We start from the raw sequence: 25077 nt of genomic DNA, 5'->3' as shown, positions 1-25077 counted from the left end.
TTAGAAAATAAATTTTAGACTATCTCCTAAATGTTAAGGAAACAATACAGGAGTTGGAGATATGTACCTTGGACAGATTATCCCAGCTTTACCTCAGGATACAAAGGTAAATAAATATTCCTGGCCTTGAAATATCAGAGTGTATTGTGATATCTCACTCACTCTGTCACATGTCGTGATCCTCTTAAGCTTCTCTTAAAACAATCCTCATAATAAAGATAACAAAATGATATAACAGCCAGTCCCTGCCAAACAGGATACTGAAGTTGACTTCTGTGTAACCTTGGGCTTAGGAGGAACAACCATTGCTTCGTGACACGTCACACCAACATAATGATCCTATAAAAAGTGGCACAATTCAGACCCTCTCCAACCACTGGGACACACTCAATCTTGACAGACGAAGGACCACGAGAGACAAGATGAAGGTTCTGTTCCTGACTCTTCTCCTTGGTGTGGTTTGTGCCGCCCAAGCAAAGGAAGCTGAGCAAAATCTCTCAGAGGTACCAGGGACGGTGTGATCTGGGACGGGGCCTTGGGTGTGTGGATATGTTTGCGTGTCCCTTTTGTAGTTTTGATATACGAACCCATGAGCCGATCCTTCTCCCTTTGACTCAATACTGCTCCATTAACTGACTCTAGACCTGCTCCATTTTGTCTCTGTATCATCTCTGCTGCTGCTTCTAAGTCGCTTTAGTTGTGTCCGACTCTGTGCAACCCCATAGATGGCAGCCCACCAGGCTCCCCCGTCCCTGGGATTCTCCAGGCAAGAACCCTGGAGTGGGTTGCCATTTCCTCCTCCAATGCATGAAAGTGAAAAGTGAAAGTGAGGTCGCTCGGTTTGTGTCCAACTCTTCATGACCCCATGGACTGCAGCCCACCAGGCTCCTCTGTCCATGGGATTTTCCAGGCAAGAGTACTGGAGTGGGGTGCCATTGCCTTCTCCAACTTTATCATCTCTACTGTGTATTAATTGACTCTCATGCATTTTTACTAGTCTTGTAACAGAAAAAGAGGATCAGCCAAACAGCTGTTGATTTTGAGATTTTTATTTGACATGAGAACTCAAGCTATCTCAGAAATGTCTCAATTCCTTCTTTCACGCTGACTCAGCTTTGTATTATTTCATAAATCCTTCTTTGTCCAGTCAAGGTAGATAATGTGTGCTGACTTGCACTGGGGATGGGAAAGTGATGACTGATGATGCTGGATGAAATAAAAAGAGAAGGACTACACTTTTTTAGGGGAATTTTGCTTTCAGCTTTCAGATCAATGGAGAACAGTGTACATGGGATCCACTAACCCAGAGAAAATCCAGGAGAACGGACCATTCAGGACTTACTTCCGTAAAGTTGTGTTGCATGATGAAAAGGGCACACTGGACTTATACTTTTATGTCAAGTAAGTAAAAATAACCAAGAAGGAAAACACATATGCAAAAAAAAGACACAACTGAGCAACTATCACACACACACACACAAACACACTTTTGAATTTTCATATGGCTAATCCTTCTGAATTCAACTTTATTGAAGTGAGCATGTGGCTTCCTAAGTTGTTTCATAAGTGTCTGACTCTTTTCTAATATATGGCCTGTAGATGACCAGGCTTCTCTGTCCATGGGGATTCTCCAGGCAAGAATACTGGAGTGGATTGCCGTGCCCTCCTCCTGGGCATCTTGGCAATCCAGGGATTGAACCTGCATGTCTTGTGTCTCCTGCCTTGGCTGGTGGGTTCTTTACCACTCGCACCTCCTGGGAAGCCCATGAGCAATTATTATATGCAGCTTTGTGGAAGACATAGGGCTTCCCTGGTGGCTCAGATGGTAAAGAATTTGCCTGCAATGCAAGAGAACTGAGTTTGATCCTTGGGTCAGGAAGGTCCCCTTGAGAAGGAAATGGCAACCCACTCCAGTATTCTTGCCTGGAGAATCCCATGGACAGAGGATCCTGGTTGGCTACCATCCATGGGGTCGCCAAGAGTCAGACGTGACTTAGCAACTAATTCTTTCTTTTGTGGAGTGCATAGTTGAATGTGTTTTGACAGGCGCACATCTCTTTTCGTGAACTCCACTGCGCAGATACAAAATTTCTCCATCGCTGCCCAAACTATCCTCTTCCTCAAAATTAGATGTCTACCCACTGAGTCACAGGTTAACAACAGATCTGCTTATCGTCTCCTCTCTTACAACTTCAGATGACAAGATTACCCGTGGGGATAAAACAAAGAGAATTCCAAGTATATGTCTACTTTTTTCATTGCTTCAACCACCCTGTATATGTTTTGTTTTTAAGGCGGAATGGAAAATGGGAGAATGTACATGTCACGGGAACAAAGCAAGATGATGGTACTTTTGCTATTGACTGTAAGTAGGACTGCTTCACTGGTCAGAGTACATTTGGGTAGAAATGTTGGCACAATTGCCTTCAATAACCCACACACACATGAACTCTACTCCTACTAATGATTAGAGGGTTGAGCAGGCTCCAGTCCTTAGGACATTCAAGCACTTCGCTTTGTTATGAGACGACGATTCAAACACACGGCTTGAAGGTCTCCTCCCAATCAGGAGTGTTAACCACTGAGAAGAACATGTGTAGACCTGTATTTCATATGCTTCTCAGACAGTTTACAACAGCCTTGGGAATTAATGTCTCAAGGGTCTATCTTGAGTCTTCACACCAGTGTCAGTCGCTTTTTTCAAACAATTTTAAACATCTTAACGCATCCAAAGTACAGAGGATGAACTTGAACCCAAGGAAATTATCTTGAGTTCAACCATAAAGGAAACTGTTGGTTAAAGCAGTAGGGATGCTGGCTAAGATTTTAAAGTTCTTTCTAATGGCCCAAAACTACCTTCCTAATTTTAAACGTCCTGAGGAGTACATATTTGACTACGATTTAAATGTACCAGCATGTGACGACAACCCGTGCCTAAACGGAACAGTGGCACAATGCTTATACGATGAACACAAACCAGTGACATTTATGCCTGAAAAATTTCCTGGATGGCTTTTAATATTTGACAACTTTTAAATTATGCTTTTATTTTCTTACTTTTCCTTTGGCTAAATCTCAGTGCTTCCGCTGTCTTTCCTTTTCTCCAGTTTTGTAATCCTTTTTAGCTGCAGTGTTTACAGAGTGACTCAAGAAGGGAGAAATAGGTTATAATCCCTTCTTGTAAGGTCTCTTGGGGACCAGCAATTGCTACCCCCCAAGTGTGTTTTGGGGACTGCGATGTGTACCCACATCAAGCCCAGCACGAGTAGTGGCCTTGATGGTGACCTGACGCCCATAAGTTTGCTCTCACTGTCCCATCGCCATCATGAACGTCACAGCCAATTCAGTGATGCTGCAATGCCCACCTTGCTGAAGTCATGGTCAACCACAGGTGGTCACTGATCATCTCAGGACCTGCCTGATCTGACTTAAGTTGTTCCACCGTGACCCCAGCTTCTAGACTCATAGTGGGCTTGGGCACATCGCATGTAACATCTAGGGGCTATGAGACTATGAAGCTGCTTTGGCTGCTATTTTTTTCTTCTTCTCCATCACACTAATAATTTTCAGCGTTTCAGATACTGAGCAATGGCGTTGGCATGTTTCAGGTACAAAGGTGGGTGGTTTTACCTCCCGTCTTTCTTAGTGATTACGATTAGGTGCGATGGAAGCCAGGAGAGACAAAATGGACGTAGACAGTTTAGACGTGACACACAGTAAGTCAGAACTTCTTCTTGTCCAGGCACATGGTGGGGCAGAGTGGACGGGCGGGGCAGAGAGGAGAGGCAGCCCTCCAGATTGGGATGGAGATCACTGCCTGCACTTCCCAGCAAGTGAACTGTCTTCACACCAATAGACATGTCATACCCTAAGCTCAAGGGCAAATGAAGCAGAATAACCAATATGAAGTGTTCATAAAGTTGCCTGGCACAGTCTAGGCACTCGAGAACACACACTATTATTGTTTTTTCTTTCATTAACTATTTTTAAAATTTGATAACTACGATTTTAACTGCATATTAATTACTTAAATAGCAACTCTAGAAAACACCTCTAATTGTCCCAAATTTCTTTTTCATTTACTTTTAATTGTAGGATAATTGCTTTACAATGTTATGTTAGTTTCCACTAACAAGGTACAAGGTCAATCAGGTATATGTGTATATATATCCCTTCCCCCTTGAGCCTCTCTTCCCTTCCCCCATTCCACCCCTCAAGGTCATTACAGAGCACCGAGCTGAGCTCCCTGTGCTATCCCGCAGCTCCCCACTAGCTGTCCGTTTTACGCATACTAGTGTATACATGTCCATGCTCCTCTCTGAAATGGTAAGTCAATTTTGGTCCTAGAGAAAAATCAGTTCCACGGCTGGAATAACAGAAATACAAGTAATTTTGCATCTTGGATTTGATAATACACTCTTGTTTTAAAAAAAACAAGAACAATCCTGTTGGGTTCATTATAGCACATGTTGTAGAAGACACTTGAGGAACAAGGCAGAGTGACCAGTTAGTTGTATGAGAAGGTGGGAAAAAGGGAAAGCCTTGACTGTTCCTGCTCTCCTTGCCACCATAGCGGCTGTAGGATTCAGCCCACCCATGGAGTGAGACACACATCCGTGCCAGATGTGCTATTGCTATTCCTCTCAATTTGCCATGATGAATCTAACTGAAAATAGATCAAGGTGGAGTCCTATATATGTGCGTATTCTCTCTCACACAGATGAGGGTCAAAATAAATTTAAAGTGATCTCTGCGTCGGAAACGCATCTGGTAGCACAAAACGTCAACGTGGATGAACGCGGGAAGAAGACAGAATTCACCGGACTATTTGGTATGTATGACATCCTCCCATTCACATCAGCATTGTCATGGAGCACTTGCATTGTCAGTGCTGTCATCCATAAAACCATCAAGTGGTGATGATATCTATTGTGCAGCCCACAGGACCTACATCTTTCTGTTCATGGAGATAAGGGCCCTGGAACAAAATCTACCAAGAAAGAGGAGCTCATAGGGGTTGAAGAGATCATATCATCAGACATTTCTAAATAATTCCCATTTGCTGAAATTAAAAATAACAAAGGAGTTTTAGCGGAAATAAAATTGTTTAAATTTTTCTTTTTTTAAAATTTATTTATTTTAATTGGAGGCTAATTGCTTTATTTATTTATTTTATTATTTTTTTTAATTGGAGGCCAATTATTTTACAATATTATATTGGTTGGTTTTGCCATACATTGACATGAATCCGCCCCAGGTGTACATGAGTTCCCCTTCCTGAACCCTCCTCCCACCTCCCTCCTCCCCTTATCCTCCCACGCAATAATTTTCCTTTAGTGCAATACAAATTTACTTTACATTATTGTATTGCACTGAAGGAAAATTATTGTGTGGGTTTCTAGTTTTTTTTTTTTTTTGCACTTTAACTAATTTCAAGATATGGCTATAAGGAAACTGCTCTCATCTGTTGAGTTTATACCAGTTTCTCAATAAACTCTAACTTGGAACAGAAACTTCTTTTTTTTTTTTTTTTTTTAATATTTCTCCTGTGCAATGTTTCAAATGCACTGCTATTATGAACACTGACAGAAGCCCAAATACCTACAGAGACACTGAGAGGAGTGTACACTATTGGAACAACACATGTCCCGTGAAGGAAAGGTTCTGAGCAGAATAGTGGGTTAATTAAAGGATAAAGTCTCTCCCATTTTCATGTGTGATGACGTGAGTGCACAGGGAGAACTCTGTTTGCTTTTTATCTGGGTCAGAACAAGACTGAGCGGCAGGTACAGATACTCAGAAGTTGGTCAGCAAGCAGGTCAGTTCATACTGTAATGGATGAGGCCCCCAAATCCATGGAACTCCTGCGAGTCTTTGAGATACTCCTGCTGATGCTGGGGTGGGGGTTCTAGGTACAGAGTTGGCTGGGGATTAATTCTTAAGACAGACAGCAGACATCTGAGTCATAAAAGGGTACCTGTTTGAGCCTTAATTTACACTGAGTGAAGATCTGCCTTGGGCACTCCACTTCTTGTTCTGCATTCAGAGCGGGTTCTGAGGGGCAAAATTCTGCTTTCTATGTGGTGTTTTTCAGTTAAACTGAATATTGAAGCCAAAGAAGTGGAGAAATTCAGGAAGCTGACGAAAGCCAAAGGAATTGACGAGAAAAATGTTGTGAATTTCATTGAAAATGGTAATGGAATTCTATTTTTTCTAAGTGTATCATTCGTCTTATATACAAATATACTATCAGGAAACAAATCAATTTATTTGATATCTATTTCTCCATAAATATTATTTTATATAATGTTACTTAAAAAAAAAAAAGTCTTGGAAATCCTGTGGAATGGTACTAATTGGTGGATCTTTCTTTCCTGTCCATTTGATTTTCCCCCAGAAGACCATCCTCACCTTGGGTGACAAGGTCCGAACAAACATCAGTGTAAGTAAAAATAATCTCTTACTAATGCTGTTCCATTAAATAAATCAATTAGGACACGTGGTGATTTAGTATCTGCCAAATTTTGTAGATAACAATTATTTTTGGCCCCACAGCTCGCATTTGATCACTTGAGAAATATCACTGTCACAGCAGGTAATTCCTCTTCTCTCTAGTCATATTAAACTACTATTTGGTTGGTTGATTCATCCTGAGCAGCTTTGATGAGAAAGCCTTATCCTGCAGGAATATTGCAGACCAGAGTCGTCAGGGAGAAGCAGGAATGACCATGAGTTGGTGGAAACTTAACTAGCTTTCCCCTCTATACTGACCTCATGGTTGTCCACATACATCCCTCCTCTAAAAGAACCAGGATTGAAGAGTGCTCACATTGACTACAAGACAAATATTCAATCTCACGTAATTCTGACAGAACCAGTAGAGGTCTTCCCATCACACTGTCTGAAACATGCATTTGAATTATATTCCCCTTCACAAGATGATTTTCTTAAAGTGAGATTTTTTAACTTTCTAAAATAAGACAGTCTCAGAAAAGGACACACATCTAGGATAAAGTGTGGCTTTTAATTTTCTGTTGAGAAAAAAAGAAAAAAGCAAAGACAAACGCTAGCTTCCAGGCAAATATGACAAGAAAGATGTACATATATCCAATGGAATATTACTCAGTCATATAAAAGAATTAAATAATGTCATTTGTAGCCACATGGATGGCCATAGATATGATCAAACTGAGTGAAGTCAGAAAGGGAAAGACAAATATCACATGATATCACACATATGTGGAATCTAAAATATGACATGTGAAAATTGCTCAGTCATGTCCGAGTCTTTGTGACCACGTGGACTGTCATCCATGAAATTCTCCAGGCCAGATTACTGGAGTGGGTAGCTTTTCCCTTCTCCAGGGGATCTTCCCAAGCCAGGGATCAAACCTAGGTCTTCTGCATTGCTGCTGGATTCTTTACCAGCTGAGCCACAAGGGGAGCCCAAGAATTCTGGATTGGGTAGCCTATCCCTTCTCCAGGATATCTTCCTGACCTAGGAACCGAACTGGGGTCTCCTGCATTGCCGCCAGACTCTTTACCAACTGAGCTGTCAGGGAAACCCAACAATATGACATGGAGGAACTTATTTAGAAAACAGAAACAGGGTCACAGACATAAATAACAGACTTGTGGTTTCCAAGGGAGAAAGGCTGGAGAAGAGATGGAATATTTGGAGTTAGAAGGTGCACGCTACTACATGCAAGATGGATAGACCAAAAAGTCTTAAAGGATAGCACAGGGAACTATACGCAATACTCTTTAAAAGCCTACATGAGAAAAGAATCTGAAAAAGAATAGATGGATGTACTTTACAATATTGTATTGGTTTTGCCATACATGGACATGAACCTGAAGTAATTAGCCTCCAATTAAATAAATTTAAAAATAATAATAATAAAAGAAAGAATAGATGTATGTATGTATAAACTAACCACTTCACTGCACACGTGAAACTGATGCAGCATGGTTGATCAACTATACTTCAATATAAATTAAATTTTTAAAAATTATTTCTTGAAGACCCTAAAGGCAAAACTTGTAGAGTTAGAGGAATTAACTCTAATCACAGAACCTGAATGTGCATTCTGAAACCATTACTCCTATAAAGGATCATATAGATAAGAGGTCACCATATGTACATCCTGGGGAAAATTCCGCATGGATTCCCAACCTACATCAGAGATGTGGAGTACTGAGTTCCACCAGGATTCTGACATTGGATCACCTACTAGAGTCTGTAGCCTGGACAACCTACTGCCTGAGGCTCACCCCATCAGCCATCACACAGTCGACCCTACTAAACTTCAGTTCAGTTCAGTTCAGTCACTCGGCTATGTCCAACTCTTTGTGGACACAGAGTGCCCATGAACTGCAACACACCAGGCTTCCCTGTCCATCACCAACTCCTGGAGGTTACTCAGATTCATGTCCATCGAGTCAGTGATGCCATCCAACCATCTCATCCTCTGTCATCCCCTTTTCTTCCTGCCTTCAATCTTTCCCAGCATCAGGGTTTTTTCCAGTGAGTCAGCTCTTTGCATCAGGTAGCCAAAGTATTGGAGTTTCACCCTCAGCATCAGTCCTTCCAATGAATATTCAGGACTGATTTCTTTTAGGATGGGCTGGTTGGAACTCCTTTCAGTCCAAGAGACTCTCAAGAGTCTTCTCCAACACCACAATTCAAAAGCATCAATTCTTCAGTGCTCAGCTTTTTATCAACTAAACATTTGGTCCTGTTTTATTCACCTACAGAAATAGTCACGGAGACCAGACACGTCCTCTTCTCCATGGAATCAAGATCAACACGAAGATGACTTCTCTGGTTCCTGATTAACATCATCCTTCTCTCTTCACAGTCACACTCCCTTTCTTATCTCATCTCTCCTGGTCACTTGTCACATCCTGTCTGGTGGTGTTTGATTTCTGAGGGTTTAAATAAATTGGTTCAATTTATAGTCAAGTTACTTGTATTTGTACCGAAAGTCCTCATTTTCAAACACCCAAAAATGCACATTGAATTTAACTATCCAGAAACATATGCCTTTAATAGGATAGGTGTTCCGTCGGAGGCAATTCTGAGGAGGAGTATATAGAGATTCCTAGAGGTGTCCAGTGGAGAAGGAAATGGCAACCCACTCCAGTGTTCTTGCCTGGAGAATCCCAGGGATGGGGGAGCCTGGTGGTCTGCCCTCTCTGGGGTCGCACAGAGTCAGACACGATTGAAGTGACTTAACAGCAGTAACAGCAGCAGAGGTGTCCAGGGGAGAGGGGGAGAAAGGACATGGGATAGGGACAGGTTTATGGATCATCTTAACTGCAGTGAGAAGAGGTAATCTTGTCAAGAAAGATATCCCTGGAAAGCATCGTATTCATGATATGGAAAGGAACTGTGCTCCAGTCTCTGATCTTCACAGAGAGAAAGTATAAGATGCCATGGGTCACAACGTAAGGGAAACGTATATTCTGATGACACCAACACTTCTCCAGCTGAGTTGAAGATACTTCTTAATGACTTGGATCACTGAGAATTAAAGCTGGGCAGAATCTGCACCTTGGTCAATTTGTAGTATTATAAAGTCAGTGTAGTGCTTGGAGGAACAAGATGATTGACAGCTCAGGCAGGAAGCTGCCAATGTTTACAACATCCAAAGGTGTTTCTTCCAGCCTCTTATGCTTCAAAGAGCAGTTCAGTTCAGTTCAGTCGCTCAGTTGTGTCCGACTCTTAGCGACCCCATGAACAACAGCACGCCAGGCCTCCCTGTCCATCACCAGCTCCCGGAGTACACTCAAACCCATGTCCATCGAGTCGGTGATGCCATCCAGCCACCTCATTCTCTGTCTTCCCCTTCTCCTCCTACCCCCAATCGCTCCCAGCATCAGAGTCTTTTCCAGTGAGTCAACTCGTCGCATGAGGTGGCCAAAGTATTGGAGCTTCAGCTTTAGCATAAGTCCTTCCAATGAACACCCAGGATTGATCTCCTCTGGAATGGACTGGTTGGATCTCCTTGCAGTCCAAGGGACTCTCAAGAGTCTTCTCCAGCACCACAGTTTAAAAACATCAATTCTTCAGCGATCAGCCTTCCTCACAGTCCAACTCTCACATCCATACATGACCACGGGAAAAACCATAGCCTTGACTAGACGGAGCAGTAGGTGTTAGTAGTTTGAAGGAGAAGCCATTCCCGCTGTCGTGGGGAGAGCACACTGATCAGATCTCCTTGTTGTTAACAATCTATAAAATTGAATACCCTCAAGATATAGAACTTATGGGACTTGCCTCGTGGTCCAATAGTTAGGAATCCGCCTGTGGATGCAAGGGACAGGGGTTCGATCCCTGATCTTGGAAGATCCCACATACCAAGGGAAAACTAAGCCAACGGAACACAGCTACTGAGTTCGCACACCTGGAGCCCATGCTCTGAAGAGAAGGCACCACAAAGATGAGCTTGGTTACTGCAACTAGAGAGTAGTCCCCATTCCCTGGAGAAAGAGAAGGCCCAGGCAGCATCGAAGACAGCACAGCCCAAAATTAATCGTTAAATCTTTTTGTTTTTTTAATGGTGAAGATGGTGATGGCAGCCATGAAATTAAAAGACGCTTACTCTTTGGAAGGAAAGTTATGACCAACCTAGGCAGCATATTACAAAGCAGAGACATTACTTTGTCAACAAAGGTCCATCTAGTCAAGGCTATGGTTTTTCCAGTAGTCATGTATGGATGTGAGGGTTGGACCATGAGAAAGCTGAGCACCAAAGAATTGATGCTTTGGAAGTGTGGTGTTGGAGAAGACTCTTGAGAGTCCCTTAGACTGCAAGGAGATCCAACCAGTCCATCCTAAAAGAGATCAGTCCTGAATATTCATTGGAAGGACTGATACTGAAGCTGAAACTCCAATCCTTTGGCCACCTGATGGGAAGAGCTGACTCATTTGAAAAGACCCTGATGCTGGGAAAGATTGAGGGCAGGAGGAGAAGGGGACGACAGAGAATGAGATGGCTGGATGGCATCACCGACTCAATGGACATGAGTTTGGGTGAACTCCGGGAGATGGTGATGGACAGGGAGGCCTGGAGTGCTGTGATTCATGGGGTCACAGAAAGTCGGACACGACTGAGAGACTGAACTGAACTGCCATGTAATATTTCCATGGTCAGTATTTTCAAGCAAAAAATTGGTATGTGCTGACAATTTCCTTTATGCAGTGTACAAGGCCTGTCTCTTTATGTTCACTGAGCCAAATCCTGGAATGTAATCTACCACGAAAGAGTAGCTCGGGGTGGGTGGCAGAGGCAGAACAAGATCATCAAACGTTTCAAAATAACTCCCATTTGTTGGCGTTAAAAAATGAAATTTTACTAGAAGATTTTTTTTTTCTTTTTTTAAAGTGCCAACTTATTTCAAGCCAAGGTTGAGGCTGTCCTTCACTAGTTCATTTTATACAGTTGTAAAATGCATTCTAACCCTTGGAACAGAAACCTTTATAATGAATCTTCATCCTATTCAATTACTCAAATGCACTGCTTTTATGAACACTGACATCACCCCAAATACCCACACTGAGAGGTGTGTGTGCCACTGGAATAACACATATCTGTTTCAAAACAGGTATTGGCTAGAACAGTGGGTTAATTGAAGACTAAACCATCTCCCATTATTTTGTGAGACGAGGTGAGTGTGTTTCTGTCAGGGGAAACCCTGTTTCCTAGTTATTATGGTCAGAACAAGACCTGAGTGGCAGGTACAGATACTAGGAAGTTGGTAAAGGAGCAAGTTAGTTCCATACTAAATTCATGGAGCTCCTGCAAGTCTTCGGGGCCCTGCTTAGGACACTTGTAGTGTCTAGTTACAGGGTTGCACTGAAGTTGATTGTTAAGGCAGACAGCAGACATCTGAGCCATGGGAAATGACAACTGCTTGAGGCTTAATGTATAACAAGGGAAGATCTGAATTTCACACTCAACTTCTTGTTCCGTATTCAGAAGTTTTTCTGGGTTCTCAGGGGCAAACATTCTCCTTTCTCCGTGGCATTTTTCAGTGAAAGGAAGTGATACTGAACACGAAGCCTTGGAGAAGTTCAAGGAGTTTACAAGAAAGAGAGGGATTAAAGAAGAAAATATCATGCATATCAAAAAAAGTGGTAAGGGAATGACACTTTTTCCTAACTATATCATTTATTTACCTGGTATGTAATTATGCTATCAAGATACAGATGAGTTTATTTAAAACTTCTTTCTCCATGAATAAACTTTTACATAAGCCCCAATAAAAGAAAAACTCTGGAAATATTGGAGAATGGTTGTAAAGAATGAATCATATATTTCTTCCCCTGGATAACTGTCTTCCTGGTAAGAAGGAAAAGGCTTCACAATAACCTCAATGTAAATGAATATTTGTGTGTTTGTGCTCAGTCGCCTCTGACTTTTTGTGACCCCATGGACTGTAGCCTACCAGTCTCCTCTGAACATGTGATTCTCCAAACAAGAAAAATAGAGTGAGCTGCCTGCCATTCCCTTTTCTAGGGGATCTTCCTCACCTAGGGAGTCCAGCATTGCAGGCTATACTGTACCATCAAATATATCAGTAAGGACACATGGTGGATTTCATATATGCTACATTTTGCAGGCAGCATTTTTTTTGTCCCAATGACTTACTTTCTACCACTAGAGAAATTTCTCTGTCACAGTAGGTGATATCTCTTCTCTTGAGTCATATTAAATTGCCAGTTGGTTGGCTGATTAATGCTGAGCAAATTCGGTGAGAAAACCTTAACCTGCAGGAATCATGCAGACCAGAGTCATCAGTGAAAATCAGGACTCACCACAAGCTGGTGGAAATTATTTAATGTCCCCATCATTCCTGATCTCACAGTTATCCATACACAGCCCTCCTCCAGGAGAACTGGGATGAAAGAAAACTCATGTTTCCTTCAAATCCACTGTTTAATCTCACTTAATTCTGACAGAACCAGGAAAGGCCTTTACTGCATGGTCTGAAGCATGCATTTATATTCCCCCTCAGTAGGAGATTTTGTCTTAATGCGATGTTTAAGCTTTCTAAACTATAAGACAGCCTCAGAAAATGACACTGATCTAAGCTAAAGTGTGGCTTTTATTTTTCTGTTGAGATAAATGGAGGAAATAAAGCAAATAAAAAAGCTATCTTCCAGGTGTATATGGTAAAAAGAAAAGCTGTAATATATAGGTACAATGGAATACTCTTCAGCCATAAAAAAGAATAAAATAGTACTATTTGCAGCAATGTGGATGGACCTAGAGATGATCATATTAAGTACCTGAATATTGAATATTAGTTGCTCAGTTGTATCCGACTCTTTGTGACCCCATGGACTGGAGCCCACCAGGCTCCTTTGTCCATAAGATTCTCCAGGCAAGAATACTGGAGTGGGTTGCCATTTCCTTCTCCAGGGAATCTTCCTGACCGAGAGATCGAACCCAAGTTGCCCACATTGCAGACAGATTCTTTACCGTCTGAGCCACCAGGAAGCCCATGCTAAGTAATGTAAGTTAGAGAGAGAAAAATAAATAGCATATGATATCATTTATGTGTGGATTCTAAAATACAACACTAATGAATTTGTCTGCAAAACACAGACTCACAGACACAGACACCATGCTTGTGGTTACTAAGGCAGGAGGTAGAGAAGGATTGGGAGTTTAGGATTAACATAGAGATAAAAACTATCACATACAGGATGGATAGACAAAAAGGACCTACTGTAGAGCACAGGGAACTGTATTCATTGTCCTGGGATAAACCATAATGGAAAAAAATATGCAAAAGAATGTATATATGTGTGTGTATATATACATGTGTGTGTGAAAAACTTTGCTGTACAGCAGAAAGTAAAACAATATTGTTAATCAACTGTAATCCAACATAAAATTTAAAAATTGACTCTTGAAGCCCCTCAAAGACAAAACCTGTGGGATCAGAGGTGCTTACTCCAATCACAGAGTCTATAAACCATCTTAATATGAACCATCACCATGAACATGCATTCTGAAATCATTACTCCTAGACTGCATCCGGTACATAAAAGGTTCCACCATATGCACATCCTGGGGAAAATTCCACAGGGACTCCAACACCACAGAGATGTGGAGTACTGAGGTCCACCAGGATTCTGACATTGGATCACCTCCCAGCTCCTGTGCCCTGGACAGCCAACTGCCTGAGGCTCACCCCTATCAGCTGTCACAGAGTCAGCTCAAATCTTTGGTTCTGTTTTACACACATAGAGAATGAGTCCCTGAGATCAGACACATCTTTCTCTCCATGGAATTGAGATCAACAACATGAAAACGACTTTCCTGGTTCCTGATTAACACAATCCTTCGCTCTTCAGACTCACACTGCCTCTCCCATCTCATCTCTCCTGGTCACTTAATCATGTCCTGCTTTGTGGTATTTGATTTCTGAGGGTTTAAATAAACTAATTTAATATCTTCCCTGCACATGGGTGTCTGCACAAAAGTCATTTGATTTACATACAAAAATATGCGTTAAATTTAACTATACAGAAACAAATGCCATTAATAGGATAGATGGGCTTCCCTGGTAGCATAGTCGGTACAGAATCTGCCTGCAGTCCAGGAGATGTGGGTTGGATCCCTGGGTTGGGAAGTTCCCCTGGAGAAAGGAATGGCAACTCAGTCCAGTATTCTTGACTGGAGAATTCCATGGACAGAGGACTGTGGTGGGATACAGTCCATGGGGGTTGTAAAGAGTCAGACACTACTGAGCAACTAACACTTTCACTTTCAGGAGAGATATTCAGAGACAATATTCATCAGAGATATTCTTCAGGAGGATTAACTAGAAATGTCCTAGAGGTGTCCACGGGAGAAGGAGAAAAAAACTAATCCATTATTGGACAGGGGACAGGGTTATGGATGCTCTTATTCTAGTGTGAGGGGTCAGTCTGTCAAGAAAGATGTCCCCAGAAAGCATCTTCTTCATTATAGGGAAAGAAACGTGTGTTTGGAATTACTAAGATGTATGCACAGAAAGTGTCAGAGGACATTTATCGTAATCGAGGGGAAATGCCTCTTCCGACAGCACCAACGTTTCTGCAGTTGAGGTGAAGGACTCATATTTCTTAACGACTGCAACAGAAGGAATCAAAGATGGGGCAGCAGCTGACACTTGGGAGCAAAATGAGGCAGCTGTAACTGATCCACATTCACAGGATCTAAAGATGCTCTTTCAGCCACTTGTGGTTCAAAGAGCTGCAGACAGTAGCATTTCCGTGGACTGGGCATTCCCATGGCAATGGGCACAGCACACTCACCGAGGTGTTTAGAATCCAAAAGATCTAGCATTCAAGATATAGAACTTATGAGGCTTCCTTGGTGGTCCAGTGGTAAGGAATCCACCTGCTTTGCAGGGGACTCACGTTCAATCCCTGATCCTGTAAGATCCCCCACGCCGCAGTGAAACTAAGCCCATGCATGACAACTACAGAAACCCATGTGCCTGGAGCGCGTGCTCCCCAAGTAGAGAAGCCACCACAATGAGAAGCCTGCATACTGCAATTCGAGAGTAACCCTGGCTCGCCGCAACTAGAGAAAGCCAGTGCAGCAACTAAGATTCAGAGCAGTCAAAAGCAACAAACAACTACTTTTTTCACAAAAAACATAAAGATATAGAACTTGTTTAAAAGGTTGGACAAAAGTTTAAAGATCTGCTCCAACTTCTGGGAAAATAATACTAGACCTAGTGATATGTCACAGAATAAATGTTTTACTTCCTGAATAGACATGACCTCCAAATGGGCTACAACTGGTCAGTGTCCAAGGTACCAAGAATGAATGCTTCCATGGCTTAGTTCATACTAATGGTGGTCAAGGGCTTTCTTTAAGTTCTCCTACTTGTAAAGCAGAGTGTATACAGTTGCAACTCTGACTCTGGTCTTCACAGTACTTCTGCAAATGCTGGGTTGGATGGGTGGAAACATACATAGGCAACAGAACACAGAGTTATGGGGTGAATCTCCTAACGGCTATTGAAAGTCAAGACCTGGCATAAACAAGTCATAAACTGTGAAATATCATATGCATACATGTATGTATATATACACACACACATATACATATATGTGCATTTGTTTTATCAATATTAATAGCAAAAACAAATTATCACCAAAAATCCAACAGATAAATATCACGGGGTAGCTAGAAACAGATTTATGTTATTTGAATTAATAATCCAGATGAAATGTAGACACATTACTTGAAAGACATGGAACTAAAATTGACATGGGGAAACAGAAGACTTCTACTGTCTTTTCTCTATTAAAGAAATTGAATAGAATATTCCATAAAGTTGGAGGTCAAGGATATTGAATTGAAAGCTATCGAACAAGTAAAGAAGAAATATCACTAAACTTATAAAAAGTCATACATAGGTACATGATCACATAAGTTCATATTAAATTATTTTCTATCTTAATTTGCTATTTAACCTCATAGACAGAATTAGGTTTTCCTGACAGTTTTGTTTAAATCCTATATACCCAGAGAAAACCATAATTCTAAAATGTACATACACCCTAATGTATGGATGTGAGAGTTGGACTATAGAGAAAGCTGAGTGCTGAAGAATTGATGCTTTTGAACTGTGGTGTTGCAGAAGACTCTTGAGAGTAACCTTTGGACTGCAAGGAGATCCAACCAGTCAGTCCTAAAGGGAATCAGTCCTGGGTGTTCATTGGAAGGACTGATGTTGAAGCTGAAACTCCAATATTTTGGCCACCTGATGCGAAGAACTGACTCATTAGAAAAGACCCTGATGCTGAGAAAGATTGAAGGCAGGAGAAGGTGACGACAGAGGATAAGATGGTTGGATGGCATCACCAACTCAATGGACATGAGTTTGAGCAAGCTCCGGGAATTGGTGATGGACAGGGAAGTCTGGCATGCCACAGTCCATGGGGGTCACAAAGAGTTTCACATTATTGAGTGACTGAACTGAATTGAACTGAACACGAATGTTCACAACAGCACTGTTTAAGATACCAGGGCATGGAAGCAACCTAAACATCCATCAGCAGAGGAATGAAAAGAGATGTGATATATATATGTGTGTGTGTATTATATATATACACACACAATGGAATATTACTCAGCCGTGCAGAAACGCAGATGGACCTACATGCTATCACTCACAGGGAAGTTAGAAAGATCAAAACAAGTCCTGTATAATCATGCATATATGTGAAATCGAGACAAATAAGGCCTAAATCTATTTCCAAAATAGAAGCAACGACCAAAAATGTAGAAAAAATATATGGACACCAAGGGAGCAGAGGGGCGGGATGAACTGGGAGATTGGGATTGACACATATACACTATCGATTTTATGTATAAAATAGATAATTAATGAGAACCTACTCTAGAGCATAGGGAACCCTACTCAATTCTCTGTGGTGACCTAAATAGGCAGGAAATCCAAAAGAGAGGTGTTACATGTATATGTATATCTGATTCATATTGCTGTACAGCAGAAACAGCACAACAGTGTAAAGAAACTATATTAAAACACATTTGCTGAAAATTCTATATGCATACACATACTTAACCCTTAACACATGAACATATTAACATACAGGAGAGCAATCTTTGTTTTAAACATACATAAGAATTAAAATATGAAGAGAATTGTATTTCTGTTTATTTAAAGTACAAATATATTCACAGATGATATTGATTTATTGAGAACTAATGTATGAATCTGATTATTATATTTTCCACTATCACTGTGTCACAGCTGCTAAACTGTTAAATTTATTTCTAAATCTTCCTACATTGCAATCAACAAATCAGTTAATGGTTTTTATGTGCATCAATTGCTTCATAATTTATTTAAATCAAATCCCTTATCAAAGTGAATGTACTTTTGGGAACAATCCTGTTGGTTCAGTGGTTAAGACTTTGCCTTGCTATGTAGGGGGTGTAGGTTCTGGTCAGAGAGCCAAGAACCCACATGTGTCATAGCCAAGAGAAAAAAAAAAAAAAGAATATAAAAAACAGAAGCAATATTGTAACAAATTCAACAAGACTTTAAAAATGCTCCACATGAAAAAAGCATTGAGAAACAAATGAAATGCATTTCCAGAATTTTGATAGATGCATGCAACCAAGGGATCCTTTCAAAACACATTTGGATGTCCTATTCTCAAGCCTTATGTTTTCTCCTCACAGATTCACATTTAGCTCACTCTTCCAATGATTCCCATCAGTTCAGTCGCTCAGTCGTGTCCGACTCTTTGCGACCCCATGAATCACACACAGCACACCAAGCCTCCATGTCCATCACCAACTCCCGGAGTTCACTCAAACTCATGTGCTTTGAGTCGGTGATACCATCCAACCATCTCATCCTCTGTGGTCCCCGTCTCCTCCCACCCTCAATCTCTCCTAGCATCAGACACTTTTCCAGTGAGTCAACTCATTGCATGAGGTGGCCAAAGTATTGGAGTTTCAGCTTTAGCATCAGTTCTTCCAATGAACACCCTGGATCAATCTCTTCCAGAATGCACTGGTTGGATCTCCTTGCAGTCCAAGCGACTCTCAAGAGTCTTCTCCAGCACCACAGCTCAAAAGCATCAATTCTTCGGCGATCAGCTTTCTTCACAGTCCAACTGTCACATCCACACATGACCACGGGAAAAACCATAGCCTTGACTAGACGGACTTTGGTTGGCAAAGCAATGTCTCTGCTTTTTAATATGCTATCTAGGTAAGTCATAACTTTCCTTCCAAGGAGTAAACGTCTTTTAATTTCCTGGCTGCAATCACCATCTTCAGTGATTCTGGAGCCCAAAAAATTAAAGTCTGACACGGTTTCCACTGTTTCCCCATCTATTTCCCATGAAGTGATGGGACCAGATGCCATGATCTTTGTTTTCTGAATGTTGAGCTTCAAGCCAAACTTTTCACTCTCCTCTTTCACTTTCATCAAGAGGCTTTTGAGTTCCTCTTCACTTTCTGCCATAAGGGTGGTGTCATCTGCATATCTGAGGTTATTGATATTTCTCCCGGCAATCTTGATTCTAGCTTGTGCTTCTTCCAGCCCAGCGTTCCTCATGATGTACTCTGCATATAAGGTAAATAAGCAAGGGTCACTCAAAACCTTCCCTATGGAAATATTCCTTCTTTCTGATATTAGACTTCAAACACACTATGAGTTTCCACCTATCTTTTCTTGTTTGTTTCCTTTCCCCATATAACATCCATATTTTACTTGCCAATATGTATGCAGTATTTACTTTCTTTAAATTTATTTTTAATTGGAGTGTTATTGGTTTACAAGGTTGGATTGGTTTATGCTGTACTACAACGTGAATCAGCTATATGTATACATATATTGTCTCTGTTTGAACCTCCATCCCACCACCATCCCACCCCTCTCAGTGATTGCAGATCACCCAGCTGAGCTCCTAGTGCAATATAGCAGCTTGCCACTAGCAATCTATTTTACATGTAGTAGTGCATATATGTCTGTGCTTCCTGTTCACTGTGTCCCACCGTCTCCTTCCCTCCTTGGGTTCACATGTCTGTTCTTTATCTCTGCATCTCTATTCCTGCCCTGTAAATATGCTCATCAGTACCCTTTCCCCAGCTTTCTTTATTCTTCCTCCCACAGCTTATATACACGTGCTTTGAAAGTTGTTCAGTCGTGTCTGACTCTGTGCGACCCCATGGACAATACAGTCCATGGGATTCTCCAGGCCAGAATTCTGGAGTGGGTAGCCTCTCCCTTCTCCAGGGTATCTTCCCAGCCCAGGGATTGAACCCAGGTCTTCCTGCACTGCGGGCAGATTCTTTACCATCTGAGCCACGAGGGAAGTCCAATTATTTGTTAAGCTCTTACATATTCTGTCTCCTTTCACAGCAAGGTTGCTCACTGCATGATATACAGAGTCTGTCAGCTTCTTGCTAAATTCTCAGGCTTAGGCAGTTGTAGGCATTAAATCTGTATTTGCTGAATTCAGGACAAAGCATGGAGAGGAGGAATCTTACAAAACACACATTCTTTATGATGTACATGTAGGTGAAATTCACAACACATTGTACTGAACTCAATCTATAGTCTGTTCCTGTCAGGAAAAGGAGAAATCAAGACATTCTGCAAAAAATGAAACTTTGTCTCCTTTGGTGCACACACTTGAGAAGGGCAAAAACTGAGGTTGGCTGTTCTCGATGCTGGCTTTGTGTTCCAACCTGGCATTAGCTAGCAGACACCAATGATAAGTGTAGGGTGGGGGGAGAGGGGATCTTAATGCATGTATAATTGATATTAATAATGAAACATTTCGATCAAGGACCACAGCCAAAGCTTGACTGCCTGCAATACCCACACAGGAATTAACAAACTCACACACGGAACGGGAAACAAACAGACACCAACGGATAAATACCAAGTCAGGAAGAAAAAACCAAAAGTACACAGAGGTGAGTCACATGGAAATTCCATTTGTGGTACCTGCCCTCTCTGATGTCTGGGTGATATTTCTTTTCACCAAGAAATGCGCCCTCTTGTACACATGGCTGCTGAAATTTGCCCACTGAGAGCAAAAACCTCCGAGGAAACACCCTGACTCATCACTCACCAGCTCTAGCTCTGGAGATTCAGCCAACATCAAATGTGAAGACCATGACAATGTGGAAGTTACTCATGAGGGAATGAAGACTGCTTATGAAAAGAATAAGAGATGATGAAGGGGGAAGCAGGAGGGCTTAGGGAGCGTGGGTCTGTGACACCAGAGCGGGGACCACATTCTGTAGAAAATCTACAGGTTCCTAGAAAGACTGAGGCTTCCTTTGGGTCAGAGAAGCAGATTAACTCAGGAGATCCAGGATATTTTAGCCTCTTCATGATGGACACAGCTGGATAATTCTCTGTGACCTACTGTCCTGTGCATTGCAGGCTCTTTGGGAGCCTGATTCATTTATTTCTTTCTTTTTCTTTTTTTTTTTTTAATGGAGGCTAACACTGGAAAAGAGTCTGATGCTGGGAGGGATTGGGGATGGGAGGAGACGGGGACGACAGAGAATGAGATGGCTCGATGGCATCACCTACTCGATGGACATGAGTTTGAATGAACTCCGGGAGTTGGTGATGGACAGGGAGGCCTGGTGTGCTGTGTTTCATGGGGTCTCAAAGAGTTGGACATGACCGAGCAACTGAACTGAACTGAACTGAACTGAATTACTTTACAATATTGCATTGGTTTTGCCATACATTGATATGAATCAGCCCCGGGTGTACATGTGTTCCCCATCTTGAACACCCCCTGCCACCTCCCTCCTCATATCATCCACATAAACACAATGGATTATTACTCAGCCTGATTCATTTCTAATGACCAGATGGAAGGTGTCAACAGCCACTTCTCCCACTGTGATAACCAGAAACATCACCGTACACAAGTGCGTCTCCTGGGAGCCACAGCACGTCTGGTGGAGAAGCAATACCCTAAAAGTAGACTTGGAATAAATCTTTCCGAGTCTATTCAAACCAAAGCTGTGTGTTAAGGACAGAGAAATCCACACGGTGAAATGTTATGGCAGGGGACTCCTAGAAAGGGGACAAACTTTGGGAAGACTATTTGTGACCCCCATGAACTGTGTAGCCTTCCAGGCTCCTCCATCCATGGGATTTTCCAGGCAAGAATACTGGAGTGAATAACCATTCCCTTCTCCTGGGGACTTTTCCAACCAGGGAATGAGCCTGTCTCTCATATTGCAGGAAGATTCTTTACCTCCTGAGCCACCATCAAAGGGCAATGATCTATAACGATCTGCCTCAAAGGACACGTCCCCTCTGCATGATGGTAAACTCAAGTGCCTTTCTTCAGTTCATAGAGAGATCGTCTGAACCTGACCACCGGTGAGTGGCTACAAAAAATGAAGAGATAGACACACCCCTTCCAAAGGCTGGTCCTTCCCAGAGATGTCTTGCCAGACTGAAGACACAGTTTACATTACTTCCTCACTGTCTCTCACCTCTGTTTTCCCTTTTGATAAGAGTTCCTCATTGCTTCTCCCCATCTGACTCTATAAAAGAACGTGGCATGCAGACCCCAAGAAGATGGCTGTCCTGAGACGTTAGTCTGCCATCTTCTCCGTCACCTGGCTTTCCATGAAGTCGTATTCTTCATATTCTTGGCTTCCGTGCCTCGTCTCTCAAATGCAGTGGCCTCTTGTGTGGTGACCAGAGGGAGCTTGGACTTGGTAAGAAATCTAGCTTAGCTAGCCAGCCAGCCAGGAGCCTAGCTGCTTGAGGCTAGCTGGCCATGATCAGAAAATATTTGGACAAACCCTATCTGCGGAGATCATTTGTCCTCAGGACCTCCATTCAAATGAGGCAAATATTCGTTCAAGCAAATCACTGATGCCACTTCTCCCTGCCTGCTACCTTCCTGGCAGGACCATGCAAACTTCCCAGTCTGTCTTTCCTGGTACCTTCACCTCTTTCCCCTTCAGTCCAGATTGATTTACAGGAGTCTAGATGTTGCCTCTGAGCCTTCCCAAGAGGTCTTCTGTCCTAAGCTAAATGAGTAAAAGTAAAGCTTTCCCACATAGGTAACGGGTATGTCAAGTCCTTCAATTTCATTGAGGAAACCGTCTCCAAATCTTTCAAAAAGAAAGACAAACCTGTCTTTGTTTTACAAAGGTAGTCTTTTCAGGACACAGGGTGGCTCCAAACCTTACCCATTTATCCTAAGAGGCTTGTGAATATTAAACAAGGGGAAAACAAAGTCATCCTAGAAAGAATTTGCCTGTAGTTTTGAGATGAAAATGTCCCATCTGGTCTTCTCAGGAACACTTATCTGAGCTGCCTTTTGTACATGCAAATTTAAGAGAGTGGAACAAAATTTAGAAGTTGGTTTGTACAAGATAGTTATAAATATCTTTTTCTGCAAATATTCAGCCATCTAGCCAAGAGAGCTTCACCTGTTCCATGTCAGAAACCCCATTTGAATCTAAACTCTTTTACAAACTGATGGGTTTTTAGATTGCCCTACCTGACTTAGGACTGAATTTTTGAAGTATAAACTGAGGCCTCTTTGTTGCTGTGTGTATGCATCTTTGTCTTTGTATAACGCTGCCACAGTTGATTTATAAAAGAGCTCTATTTATTTGACTTAAGTGAATGTTAGTACTCACAAACATACAAACCAAACAATTCTAAATAAAAGAAAAAAAATATGCTAAATGAATGTCACATTCACATGAACCAGTATATTGCATATTAAATTAGTGTCTGGTATTAATGTTTAATTTTGTTGATCCAATTAATATAGACCTGTCTTGATCATCAGCATTAGATATGACTTTAAGTATGGTTTTTCCAGTGGTCGTGTATGAATGTGAGAGTTGGACTATAAAGAAAGCTGAGTGGTAAAGAATGGATGCTTTTGAACTGTGGTGTTGGAGAAGACTCTTGAGCATCCCTTGGACTGCAAGGAGATCCAACCAGTCCATCCTAAAGGAAATCAGTCCTGAATATTCAATGGAAGGACTGGTGCTGAAGCTGATGTTCCAATCCTTTGACCACCTGATGCGAAGAGCTGACTCACTGGAAAAAATCCAAATGTTGGGAAAGATTGAGGGCAGGAGGAGAAGGGGAAGACAGAGGATGAGATTGTTGGATGGCATCACCGACTCAATGGACATGAGTTTGAGCAAACTGGGAGTTGGTGATGGACAGGGAGGCCTGGCATGCTGCAGTCCAAGGGGTCACAAAGAGTCAGACACGACTGAGCAACTGAGCTTACTGAGCTGAATTGATAATATTTGAATTGTGTTGATGTTTAACAGAAGCTAAATAAAATCTTATTATATGGCTTACAAATCTGTCAGCAAAGAAAGTAACTCAATGTGAAGAAACTTTTGAGGAAAGTATGCAAATGAAACAGGAGTTTTGAGTGAACTTGTAGAAAGGCTTCCGCCTTTTAGGATCTCTCCGGATATTCTACAACTTAGAAGTTAAAATCATGCTGAAACTATTACGTGACCAAAGGTTTGTGGATAAGGAACCCCAAAATGGGTTTTGTACTTGATCACTCAGGACTGAGTAAGTTTAAAGCAAGTTTAATTGAATAAATGAATTTTTAAGGTAAGTGGATACAAAATGTAAACACGTTTTTCTTTTAAAAAAGGGAAGTTTTCTAAAGATTTCGGCTTTTGATAGCAAATGTTGTTTCTTTACCTTTTTAAGTGATCTGTTCTGTATTTGCCTTTGAACTTTTTTATAATCACTTTGGCTTGGTAAATAACTTCTTTCACAGAGACCTATAAGCCTGTTGTGTTTACAAAAATTTTTTTTCTGAAAGTTCTTTTGACAAAATTCTCAAATCTAATTACCTCTACCTAACTTTGGGATTGGCAGGCCACTCCAGTACTATTGCCTAGAAAATCCCATGAATGGAGGAGCCTGGTAGGCTGTAGTCCATGGGGTCGCTAAGGGTCGGACACGACTGAGCGACTTCACTTTCACTTTCACACACTGGAGAAGGAAACGGCAACCCACTCCAGTGTTCTTGCCTGGAGAATCCCAGGGACGGGGGAGCCTGGTGGGCTGCCGTCTATGGGGTCACACAGAGTCGGACACGACTGAAGTGACTTAGCAGCAGTAGCAGTAGCAGCAACTTTGGGATGCTTCAAAGGGCCCCCAAACACCCCAAAGGAAGATACTGACCTAATTAAAACTCACTTGGTATGTTAAACTGCATAGGAGGTGTTTTCAGATTAGTAATAAATCTTAAGTTATATTGTAAATGATAAAGATAGTCTAGAGATTATACAGAGTCCCTAAAAATCTGATATGTTCTGGTAGAATATTATTAGTCACAATTTTAGTTGTTATCTGAAAGTGTTGTATGTCACAGCAGTAATCGGGTTGGTTTGTCAATTGCATTGTAACCAGATTTAAACTTGACTTCTGAAGTCTTTGCTCATTATAGACAGCTATGGTTTCACTCTTATGCCTTTGGAGAAATGCTTTCCATTCAAGAACAGTGATTAAAAAAAAGAATTTTGGATA

The 25077-nt window shown here is 41.6% G+C and overlaps 1 protein-coding gene across 2 annotated transcripts; it reads left to right on the top strand.

Annotated features, from left to right (window-relative positions):
• Nucleotides 1–345: 345 nt before the first annotated feature.
• On the top strand, nt 346–8965 carry LOC148773018 (odorant-binding protein-like). 2 transcript variants are annotated; one of them, XM_088834472.1, is made up of 7 exons: nt 346–503; nt 1262–1401; nt 2295–2365; nt 4721–4831; nt 6095–6193; nt 6401–6442; nt 8758–8965. In XM_088834472.1, exons 1-6 carry the CDS (start codon nt 423–425, stop codon nt 6418–6420), a joined length of 522 nt encoding a protein of 173 aa, XP_088690598.1. In that variant the 5' UTR covers nt 346–422; the 3' UTR covers nt 6421–6442; nt 8758–8965. The 2 variants fall into 2 exon arrangements, with proteins under 2 accessions (XP_088690598.1, XP_088690597.1); XM_088834471.1 differs by having other exon boundaries at nt 6398–6442.
• The last annotated feature ends 16112 nt before the right edge of the window (nt 8966–25077 follow it).

Source organism: Moschus berezovskii, chromosome Y, assembly GCF_049115385.1.
Source record: "Moschus berezovskii isolate FMDL1 chromosome Y, NW_MosBer_1.0, whole genome shotgun sequence".
Lineage (NCBI taxonomy): Eukaryota > Metazoa > Chordata > Mammalia > Artiodactyla > Moschidae > Moschus > Moschus berezovskii.
This window is presented reverse-complemented; position numbering and strand designations above follow the sequence as displayed.

Bases quoted from the DNA above. Each gene is read 5' to 3' on its own strand.
- LOC148773018 (XM_088834471.1), top strand. From the start codon at position 423: ATGAAGGTTCTGTTCCTGACTCTTCTCCTTGGTGTGGTTTGTGCCGCC. The intron at 1,402-2,294 runs GTAAGTAAAAAT...TTTGTTTTTAAG, and splicing joins GACTTATACTTTTATGTCAA to GCGGAATGGAAAATGGGAGA. The intron at 2,366-4,720 runs GTAAGTAGGACT...TCTCTCACACAG, and splicing joins TGGTACTTTTGCTATTGACT to ATGAGGGTCAAAATAAATTT.